Below are 12,151 nucleotides of genomic sequence, written 5' to 3'. Positions count from 1 at the left end.
GTCTGAGAGTTTTGGTGGGCGGCCTTCTCTTGTCAGGTTTGTAGTGGTGCCATATTCTTTCCATTTTGCTATAATGGATTTAATGGTGCTCTGTGGGATATTCAAAGTTTGGGATATTTTTTTTATAACCCAACCCTGATCTATACTTCTCCACAACTTTGTCTCTGACCTGTTTGGAGGGTCCTTGGTTTTCATGTTGCTTGCTTAGTAGTGTTGCAGAGTCAGGGTCCTTCCAGAACAGGTTGATTTATACAGACATCATGTGACAGATCATGTGACACTGATTGCACACAGGTGGATCTTAATCAACTAATTATGTTGCTTATGAAGTGAATTGGTTGGAGAAGTTCTTATTTAGGTTTTTTTTTAATGAAATACCTATGCACACTGCAGATGTTTTTTTTCATCTTAATTATTGTGTGTTACAATTAAAAAAAACACCACCACCACAACGTGCACCTTTAAAGTGGTCGGCCTGTTGTGTAAATCAAATGGTGCTAACCCTCCAAAAATCCATTTTAATTCCAGCTTGTAATGCGACAAAACAGGACAAACACCAAGGGGGATGAATACTTTTGCAAGACACTGTACATGCACACTAATATTCCCTTATTATTCTGAGCAGAACACAGATCACATAAACAGCATATTATTGTTTGGATATGCCAAATGTGGCCCTATTCTGGGCAAATTTGATTTGACACATGGCCTCTTGCTCCATACACACACCAACTAGACAATCAATCGGAGGACAGATAGCTGCATATAAACAGGAATGTTAACAGAATATTCATAGGAAGATTTTTTTTTTTTTCAGTAAGTGGAATATTTTGTGTAAAACAGCTACTGATCAACTGGTCATTAAATAAAGTTAATGTAAAGGTTTCTAATGAAGTGTTCTGACATTCAGATCATGTTTGAACAGGAAGTTTGATACACACTCACGGGTGTGCTGTTACAGGAAATTAATCAGCGACAGGCCAGGGTGGTGTAATGCAGGAGTTTCTGTCGCTACCCTGCAGCACGTCCTGCAGTGAAGTGTTTTATTCCTCTTGCACCACAGCGACTTGCCAACCTTATACATGTTTCTATTTATATAATATATGGTTTATCCATTGTGGAAATTCTTCCAATCAGATTGGAGAATTTAACAGTGCTGTGGCATTAAATTCACTTCAACATTTGGTTAAGACAAAGATTAAAGCGCCAGTTTGATGAAAATATTTTATTCGTCCCCATTAAGACGTGTTCAAGGTTTGTACTGGTGCTTTGATGCTAATGCTGCTAACAAATAACGAAAGCTTATATCCTCCACCAAGTGCTTCAAGATTTGTTTTAGAGATCCAGTGCTAACTCGAAAAGTGAAAATCAACCTAAGGACAGAAAGCACGTCTCAGTTAACGATAAGTGATGAGTGTGTTTTTGAGGATATTCACAGCTTTGCTAATTCACGTCAGGTGGCCGTGGATCACGTGGACAATTAAGATATTTCTCAGAATAAAAAGTGCTGATCTAGGATTACTGTACTGTTACATTCATTCATTCATTCTAAGCATGGTTTCAGAGCCTCTGAACGCAATCTGTCAAGTGAATACAGACTGAATAGAGGCTCTCTCTCTGTGTGTGTGTGTGTGTGTGTGTGTGTGTGTGTGCGTGTGTGTGGGGTGAGGGAATTTGGAAGCGTGTGAAACTGGAAAGCATGGTGTCAGGATTGTTTGAGGCAGCAGCAGACCGGCTCAGCATTTCTGCTCGCCCTGCCTTTAACCCGACTCCTTTTTGGGGGTCAGGTTGTTCTTCACGGGCTGGAAGAAATTCTCCACAATGGCGTCCACCAGGCTGTTCAACTCACTTTTCAACTGAGTCACATCACTGCAGAGGAGAAGAGAAACAAAAACACACGGATTTTACCTTTAAACATCTAACGATCATGTAATTTCGTACAGAATTTACACTAAAAGACAAAAATGTGGTCTATTAGTTTGATAGTCTTCAGATACAATACACATGCCTTGGATATTATATACACACACATGGTCAGTGCGTTTACATGCACATCCAAATCGAGCTACTGTCGGTAATCGAGCTGAGGGTCCCAGCAGGGGTGCCAGAGAAATCCAATCCTACATGCACACAAGGAAATCGAGCTATTGTGTGAGGTACATTGTGCACCCGAGCCACAGGTGGTGCTACACGCCCCATCGTGTTGGTACACTTCCGGTTGTCGTCATGAAGAGCTATTCAAGAGTATAAACAAAGTTATCAGTTCCGTGTTCACAAGAAGAACGACGACGAGGACAGCAACATCAAGATATAGATATAGATATATATATATATATATATATATATATATATATATATTAGTGCTGTCAAAAATGTCACGTTATTAACACGTTAACTTGACTCAATTTTAACGGCGATATTTTTATCGCGAGATTAACGCTCTGTGACATGATGTAGGTTTTTCATAAGCTTTTGAAACTGCCAGGAACTTGGAACAGAAAACCGATAGCAGCTAGACTGTAATGCCCCGCACAGCCAGAGTACTCTGCCCCCCCCCAAAGAACCAGCGCAGGCAGGGCGCGCTAGTAGAGATGGGATTTATGGCTCTTTGATGGGATCCGCATCTTTGTGATCCGTTCTTTGAAAAGAGCCGTTCAAAAGACTGGCTCATTTGGCTCTTTTTAAATATTTATTCAGTTTTAAGAAGACAGCGTCTAAAGAAGCCAGATCCCTCTGAACTGTAAACTCAATGCTATCCCAGAAATCCTTCCTGTAATATGCAAATTTGGCCGCCTCTGATTGGACAGCGCGACGCATCAACAGGCAGAAAGTGTAAAAGTACAAAATGTGTTAAGTGAGCTGAAACAGTAAAGATCAGATTCAATGCAATATTTATCAACGAACAACTTAAACTTAATATAATAGTGTACTTTATATTATAATCAAGCATGTCAAGCCTACCGTCACTGTGAGTTGTAGACTAACTCAAGCAGAAGATCACTTCACTCATGGTTCTTTTACTAGCACCGGTGCTCGGCTTAGGTTTCACTTTGCAGTGGCTGTGTCAAGACGTGTTATGCTTTGCAATACAAAGCAAGCCCATTCACGTTTTTATGCTGATAAGAGAATTACAATGGTTTTTCATGTGACAAAAATGTGCGATTAATCGCGAGTTAACTATGACAGTCGCAACATTAATCGCGATTAAATATTTTTAATCGCTTGACAGCACTAATATATTTTTTTTTCAACTCCTTAAGCTGAATGAGCATGAACTCTATCTCCTCATTGCTCCAGAAGTGCACGTTTCTACTACTTTTGTCATGCAGACCGAGGCTGTTGTGTTTCCCTTGTGGTCTCGTCACTTCCGGAAGGGGCAGTGCTGAAGTAAGTAGCTCGACTACGTAGCTCGATAGGGTTTACATGCACTAAGTAGCTCGGCTACAATCGCATAATCTAGGTCGTGTAGCTCAATTACGAGAAATCCAGTTCGGTTCGATTTCAGCCGAGCTAAGGTGTTTCCATGGCATTTAGAACTTCGATTTCAGTCGCGCTACAGCAGAAATTCGATTTTCTCTATGTGCATGTAAACGCACCGAGTGTACTTGAGCACTAATGATTTTCCCTCACTTGTGATTCATCATTTAAAAGGTGCAATCGGCAATTTTTTTTCTTACACAAAACACCCTGGAAATACAGTATATAGAACAGGATAAAGAAATGGTTTAAAACTAGCCTCTGCACATTTGTATTCAGTCAGTGAGGAAAACATGGTTGGAAATCTGATTTCCGGTCCAGAACGCTTGTTTGTGTTTGGATATGCCTCCTGTCGGTCATTTTATAGACACTTTACAGTCCACCATAGAGCCTGGGTGGGGAAGACTATTCTTTAATAAAAAAGTTGACCAATCTTTCATGATGCACCTTTAAAAAAGGTGCAACCATTGATGTTTACAGTGGTGCTTGAAAGTTTGTGAACCCTTTAGCATTTTCTGTATTTCTGCATAAATATGACCTAAAACAACATCAGATTTTCACACAAGTCCTAAAAGTAGATAAAGAGAACCCAGTTAAACAAATGAGACAAAAATATTATACTTGGTCATTTATTTATTGAGGAAAATGATCCAATAGTACATATCTGTGAGTGGCAAAAGTATGTGAACCTTTGTTTTCAGTATCTGGTGTGACCCCCTTGTGCAGCAATAACTGCAACTAAACGTTTGCGGTAACTGTTGGATCAGTCCTGCACACCGGCTTGGAGGAATTTTAGCCCGTTCCTCCGTACAGAACAGCTTCAACTCTGGGATGTTGGTGGGTTTCCTCACATGAACTGCTCGCTTCAGGTCCTTCCACAACATTTCCATTGGATTAAGGTCAGGACTTTGACTTGGCCATTCCAAAACATTAACTTTATTCTTCTTTAACCATTCTTTGGTAGAACGACTTGTGTGCTTAGGGTCGTTGTCTTGCTGCATGACCCACCTTCTCTTGAGATTCAGTTCATGGACAGATGTCCTGACATTTTCCTTTAGAATTCGCTGGGAACAATGACTTCTGAATTATACAATCAACAATGGCAAACCATCCTGGCCCAGATGCAGCAAAACAGGCCCAAACCATGATACTACCACCACCATGTTTCACAGATGGGATAAGGTTCTTATGCTGGAATGCAGCGTTTTCCTTTCTCCAAACATAACGCTTCTCATTGAAACCAAAAAGTTCTATTTTGGTCTCATCCATCCCCAAAACATTTTTCCAATAGAGATCTTGCATGTGACGTCACAGCCGATCCAGATTGTGACAGACGCCATCGTGTCGGTCAAACGCCATATTCCACCTTCTACTTCTACTTTTACTTCTACCTTTTCTTCTGGAAAACCCTACTATATACAATTCTACTACAACGGCTGCGGCTACAAGCTCTCCCTACCTGTGCACGGTTTTTATGTTTTTTGTGTGTATTTTTGCGTGTTGTTCGTCTGTACAGGACTTCAATATCCACTACAACCGTATGGACTTACTGGACATGGGTTTCCAGCAGAAAATGACGGTTTGTAGCGATTTCCATCGCATGCACAACATTCCGGACGAGAAAAAAAAAAAAAAAAAAAAAACATTCCGGACGAGACCAGATTGCGAGACCAGCTGGGTCTCCGTGGATTGTTATCGGAAGCAAACCGAAGGAGGCGGCGCCGGGAGCCGAAGCAAAAGCGAGGCTACAGGCAGAGCCGGCCTGTTGACTAAGCTCAGAAAACAGCTACTCAAACCTCCACTGCCAAGCCTCTACCTCTCCAACGCCAGATCCATGTAAACAAGACGGACGATTTGGAATTACCTTATTCTATAATCGGCTGGTCAGTGCTATACTCAATACTTAAGTGACTTACCCATCCAGTGAGGATCATTTTCTTGCTTACAAGATGCCACATCTGAGTCGCTGACAAATCCTGAATTTCTGTAAAGATAACTGTCCAGAGATTTATAAGCACGCAGTGCTTCACCACTGAACAGCGAGGGAAAGTTGATGAGGTAATCATACACGTCCGGGTATTCCGCTGGCAGTTCAAAATCCGGTCGTGAAAACTCCGTCCAGAAAGCCATAAGGGTCACAAATCTGTAGATCGTTTATTTTAGACATATATCTAGTTATCTGTTCATTAGAAAAATGAGCCGTGTAGTCCGTCGGTTGAAATTGATCCATTCTGTACACGAGTGCAGCAGTATTCAGCGGTGTTTTTGACCGACACGATGGCGGTTGTGTACTTTCCGGTCACGTGACTGCAAGATCTCTATAGCCTTCTGGCTTGTCCATGTGATCTTTAGCAAACTGCAGACAAGCAGCAATGTTCTTTTTGGAGAGCAGTGGCTTTCTCCTTGCAACCCTGCCATGCACACCATTGTTGTTCAGTGTTCTCCTGATGGTGGACTCACGAACATTAGCCAATGTGAGAGAGGCCTTCAGTTGCTTAGAAGTTACCCTGGGGTCCTTTGTGAACTCACCGACTGTTACACGCCTTGCTCTTGGAGTGATCTTTGTTGGTCGACCACTCCTGGGGACGTTTACAATGGTCTTGAATTTCCTCCATTTGTACACAATCTGTCTGACTGTGGATTGGTGGAGTCCAAACTCTTTAGAGATGGTTTTGTAACCTTTTCCAGCCTGATGAGCATCAACAACGCTTTCTCTGAGGTCCTCAGAAATCTCCTTTGTTCGTGCCATGATACACTTCCACAAACATGTGTTGTGAAGATCAGACTTTGATAGATCCCTGTTCTTTAAATAAAACAGGGTGCCCACTCACACCTGATTGTCATCCCATTGATTGAAAACACCTGACTTTAATTTCACCTTCAAACTAACTGCTAATCCTAGAGGTTCACATACTTTTGCCACTCACAGATATGTAATATTGGATCATTTTCCTCAATAAATAAATGACCAAGTATAATATTTTTGTCTCATTTGTTTAACTGGGTTCTCTTTATCTACTTTTATGACTTGTGTGAAAATCTGATGTTTTAGGTCAGATTTATGCAGAAATATAGAAAATTCTCAAGCGTTCGCAAACTTTCAAGCACCACTGTATACCTTAGTGGTAAAAATGACTATGGAGGATATGTAGAACATGATTTTAAAAAAAGCTTGAAGTCATAACTTCAGTGAACGTAGATTAAAAATCACTGAGAAAAGCTGTTTGGAAAACCGATAATACTTGTTTGTTTGGATGCGTCTCCTGTCAGTCATTTTATAGACAGTACACAGGCAACTGTAGATCCCAGAGGCAGAGCTTCATGAATATGGGCATGGATCATTCAAATAATGAGGACCCTTGGGGTGAGGGGTAAACCACACCCCTTATGTAATGATGTTCTAAATCATCACGATTACAGACTGCACCTTTAATGGATTTTTAACATTTAGTTAAAAAGTATGATTGTTCACTTCACTTGTTGCGAGTCTCTTTAACCTTCAAAAAAAATTTGCATCCCCTCCCCCCCCAGTGGAAAAGTAGTACAGCTAACCGAAGTGAACGAGACACTATACCTGTCTAATGCTAGCCAAGTCGAACACCTTGACAGATTTTCTTCCTGTATGAGCGACATCAGAACATTTTCACATTTTCCACGTACCAATACATTGTTTCTATAGTAACAAAATCTGAAATGATTAAACACTTGCGTGAATCATTTCTAGAGTCATATGTCGACAGACTCGTCTCACGGCTCTTTTGTTTTTTTGTTAACACCCATATTAGGGTACTTTCGTGTGAAATTGCAAAGCCCCGACACAAAATGTGTCAAGGTTAGCAGGTCTGTTAATATCATTTGGGTGAACACCACTGGATATCGTATGACTTTTTTTTTTTTTTTAAGCCATGAAGTAAAGCTAATATTTAGGGCTTCACACAGATCCATGTCTCTTGCTAGCTTTCCATCAAAATATCAGAATTGATCTTGCAATAATTTAACAAGAGTGCTCGGAGACCACAATATCCCCCGCTGGCAACTCTGCCATAACTCTGGTAAAATGCGACTGAATTGAACGAAACTGCAATATGTGTATTACCGACATATAACAAAGGATCCTATCAAGTTTTGTAAAATTCCTCCGAAAATCTTGAGTTGATTTCAGAAGGCGAGTACCCTTACCAGGATGGACGGACATTGCCATGACATAATCCCCCTTTGGGCCTTTCAGCCAGCAGGGGATTTAAAAAAAAAAAATGGTTCAAACTTGCACAATCTGGCAACCTAATATATTATATATACACACACATTCAAAAGTTTGGGGTCACTCTGAAATGTCCTTATTTTTGAAAGAAAAGCACTGTTCTTTTCAATGAAGATCACTTTAATCAGAAATACACTCTATACATTGCTAATGTGGTAAATGACTATTCTAGCTGCAAATGTCTGGTTTTTGGTGCAATATCTCCATAGGTGTATCGAGATCTTGCAGTCACGTGACCGGAAAGTTCACAGCCGCCATCCTGTCGGTAAAAAACACCGCTGAATACTGCTGCACTCGTGTACAGAATGGATCAATTTCAACCGACGGACTACACGGCTCATTTTTCTAATGAACAGATAACTAGATACATGTCTAAAATAAACGATCTACAGATTAGTGACCCTTATGGCTTACCGGACGGAGTTTTCACGACCGTGTCAGTGGATATTGAACTGCCAGCGGAATACCCGGACGTGTATAATTACCTCATCAACTTTCCCTCGCTGTTCAGTGGTGAAGCACTGCGTGCTTATAAATCTCTGGACAGTTACCTTTACAGAAATTCAGGATTTGTCAGCCGTGGCATCTTGTAAACAAGAAAATAATCCTCATTGGACGGGTAAGTCACTTAAGTATTGAGTACTAATACTATTTATATCAGTATCTAGTATAGCACTGACCAGCCAATTATAGAATAGAATAAGGTAATTCCAGCTGTAATTCCAAATCATCCGTCTTGTTTACCATGGATCTGGCGTTGGAGACAGAGAGGCTTAGCAGTGGAGATTTGAGTAGCTGTTTTCTGAGCTTAGTCAACAGGCCGGCTCTGCAGCCTCGCTTTTGCTTCCTCTCCCGACGCCGCCTCCTTCGCCTGCCAGACCCGATAACAATCCACGGAGACCCCGCTGGTCTCGCTATCTCGTCCGGAATGTTGTGCATGCGATGGAAATTGCTACAAACCGTCATTTTCTGCTGGAAACCAATGTCCAGTAAGTCCATACGGTTGTAGTGGATATTGAAATCCGATACAGACGAACAACACGCAAAAATACACACAAAAAACGTGCACAGGTAGGGAGAGCTTGTAGCCGCAGCCGTTGTAGTAGAATTGTATATAGTAGGGTTTTCCAGAAGAAAAGGTAGAAGCAGAAGGCGGAAATATGGCATTTGACCGACAAGATGGCGTTTATTACAATCTGGATCGGCTGTGACGTCACATGCAAGATCTCTATAGAGGCCCATTTCCAGCAACTCTCACGCCAGTGTTCTAATGGTACAATGTGTTTGCTCATTGCCTCAGAAGGCTAATGGATGATTAGAAAACCCTTGTACAATCATGTTAGCACAGCTGAAAACAGTTTAGCTCTTTAGAGAAGCTATAAAACTGACCTTCCTTTGAGCAGATTGAGTTTCTGGAGCATCACATTATTTTGTGGGGTCGATTAAATGCTCAAAATGGCCAGAAAAATGTCTTGACTATATTTTCTATTCATTTTACAACTTATGGTGGTAAATAAAAGTGTGACTTTTCATGGAAAACACAAAATTGTCTGGGTGACCCCAAACTTTTAAACGGTAGTGTATATTATTTTGACCAACGGACACTTCGTCCATCTACAGAATTTAATTTTAACTATTAAACCACACTGCGCTTAAAGTTTTGGGCTTTATTTACTTGATGCTCGTCTCTCGTGTATCCCTCATGCCATCCTGTTCCCCTTATTGGATTTGACTTTATGTACTGGACAGGCTTTTGCTAACATTTTCTTTATAATGCAATCCAAAAAAAAAAAAAAAAAATCCTGCATTCATCCTCCTCATTTGTGCATATTGTAATATTCACACGTTTGTATACAGATGATAATATACAATTATTTTTTTTGTGGTCCAAATCCTACGTTCTGATTGGCTGGTGAGCGGGTCCGTATCCTACGATACGGACCCCAGTTATGGACCTCTGGCGACTCGCTCGTTCACAACAACAAACTATTAGAATTTTTTTGTCAACATTTATCTTTTTTTTTAAATAAGATTTATTTATAAGATTATCAAAATCTTATAAATTTTTGCCAGCATTTCTCAGGAGAATAGCATTAATAGCGATAATGACAGTGTTCACAGCGAAAGCGAGTTTTACTACCCTGAGGAAGAAGAAATAAAAGAAAACATTTCAGGAGAAAGCTAAAAACTAATTTGCCAACACCGAGCAAAAACATGGCTGAATCCTGAATGACTCCTATTTGTATAAATAGGGGACTACATAGGCGGCAAAATGTAGTTTTTTTCCTGCCATGGAAGTGCACTTGTATACCGAGGAGGAAGCCATTTGCATTACAGCCGTGAATGAGGATTCAAAATGGCGGCTCGGCTCGGGTTTCCCTTTCGGGCGCTCTCGTTTTCTGTTAGAATTTGGTCAAGAAAAAATAAATATATTATTTACCAGCTTAAGGTCGGTCCGTATGGTGAAATACTGTGACCTCAGCCTTGAATACTGATCTCGGACCAGAGGGCCTCGCTCAGTACTTTCAAGACCTCGGTCACGGTATTTCACCATACGGACCTCCCAGCTGGTAAACAACACGTATTTTCCGCAACACCTGCACTGACTAAAACCTCACTACAGAGACCCCTACTGGTGGAATCTGGATTAGCGTTTGTCTTGTTCGTGCTGCTTCACAAAACCCAGTGAAACTCGCTTTATCACGGAGCACAAACCGTGTGGATGAGATACATGGTCACTCAAACACCCACCTGTTCCCTGGAGCAGCACACAGCTCCGTGTAGTACTTGATCTTGGGCTCGGTCCCGCTTGTCCGCATGGTGGCCACGCCTCCATTAGCAAAGGTGAAGGTGATCATCTGACTGCTCTTACTGGTAGGAAGGATCTGAGTGAGACGTATACGGTATGGAGTCAGATATGTGCGATACATCACAGAACCTTTTATACATAAACTAACGGGCATCGCTCACGGCTTTGAGATCGGGCTGGTTGCTGTCGTAGCCTGTAGTGAGGTCGCGGACGGTGCTGACGGCGAAGCCGTGGCACTCTTTAGGGTATGTGTTCTCGCCATTGTAGTTCCTCAGACGCTCAAACAGCTGCCTGATGGTGTCCTGGTTGTGGCAGATGAAGTACGAGTTCTTGGTGATGTGGTAGCCGTACCTGCGTGCACGCAGCGCATGTGTATACAAGACTCTCCATTCTACTAAAGACCAAACATTAGCGCATTTAAAAAACTGTTTTTTTTTCCAGAGAAATTACTTCATATAGTTTTAATACCATTTCTAAAAATTACTTGATCTGTGTTTCACACCAGGGCTACAAGGCTAACGCAGCGAACAAGCAATGGAAGCTTATCAGATAGTCAGCCTTTCCTGATCGAGTATACTTTGAGTAAAACATCATGCTCCCCCCCCCCTTGGACTCACTCATCGTAAATGGCTTTAAGTTGCTGTGAGATGGAGGTGTTTTTGGAGGCCAGGTATGAGATCATCTCTCCGGCGATGGCTGCCGCACTCACGCCATCCTTATCCAACACTGCTGGGCTGCACATGTACCCTGAATAAACAAACAAACACACACCGCATTCAGGAGTTACGACACACAAACTAATTTTCACAATCCTGACTTTTCATTTCCTTTCGCAGGGAAAGGCACATGGCCTGAACAACTTTTGACCTTTGACCAAATTTTAACCCCACAACCTCTTGCCGTGTTGTTGTTTGCTAATTTTTAATGATGACTATTTGTACTGGCTATGACCGTCGTCTTCTTTCCGATTAGGGCTCCCGATTAGGGGTCGCCATAGTGGATCTTTCGTCTCCATTGCTCCCTGTCTTCTCTACCACTTTCATGTCCTCTCTCATCACATCCATGTATCTCCTCTTCGGCCTTCCTCGTTTTCGTTTGCCTGGCAGCTCCATCCTCAACATTCTCCTTCCAACATGCTCTGCATCTCTTCTCAGGATGTGCCCGTACCATCTCAGTCTCATCTCTCTTAGCTTCATTCCCAAGCTCTCCACATGTGCTCGTTCCTTAAAGGAACAGTCCACCGTACTTCCATAATGAAATATGCTCTTATCTGAATTGAGACGAGCTGCTCCGTACCTCTCCGAGCTTTGCGCGACCTCCCAGTCAGTCAGACGCAGTCAGACGTGCTGTCACTCCCATTAGCAATGTAGCTAGGCTCAGCATGGCCAATGGTATTTTTTTGGGGCTGTAGTTAGATGCGACCAAACTCTTCCGCGTTTTTCCTGTTTACATAGGTTTATATGACCAGTGATATGAAACAAGTTCAGTTACACAAATTGAAACGTGGCAATTTTCTATGCTATGGAAAGTCCGCACTATAATGACAGGCGTACTAACAGCGCATTGATACGGAGCTCAGAGATCAATGCGCTGCCGAAGCGCGC

At 41.8% G+C, this 12,151-nt stretch overlaps 1 protein-coding gene across 1 annotated transcript in view; it reads right to left on the bottom strand.

Annotated features, from left to right (window-relative positions):
- Window positions 1–1,210: 1,210 nt before the first annotated feature.
- The window catches only part of pgm2 (phosphoglucomutase 2), a 43,837-nt gene continuing 32,896 nt past the window's right edge, over window positions 1,211–12,151 (bottom strand). The window contains exons 10-13 of the mRNA XM_060916683.1: window positions 11,165–11,294; window positions 10,709–10,898; window positions 10,490–10,623; window positions 1,211–1,869 (exon numbers count right to left, since the gene is read on the bottom strand). Of these exons, the coding sequence (XP_060772666.1) occupies window positions 1,761–1,869; window positions 10,490–10,623; window positions 10,709–10,898; window positions 11,165–11,294 (563 nt within the window). The 3' untranslated portion in view covers window positions 1,211–1,760. The remainder of the gene's footprint in view (window positions 1,870–10,489; window positions 10,624–10,708; window positions 10,899–11,164; window positions 11,295–12,151) is intronic.

This window comes from Neoarius graeffei, chromosome 3 (genome assembly GCF_027579695.1).
Source record: "Neoarius graeffei isolate fNeoGra1 chromosome 3, fNeoGra1.pri, whole genome shotgun sequence".
NCBI lineage: Eukaryota > Metazoa > Chordata > Actinopteri > Siluriformes > Ariidae > Neoarius > Neoarius graeffei.
Note: the sequence above shows the minus strand (reverse complement) of the source record. Positions and strands in the feature narration are given on the sequence as shown.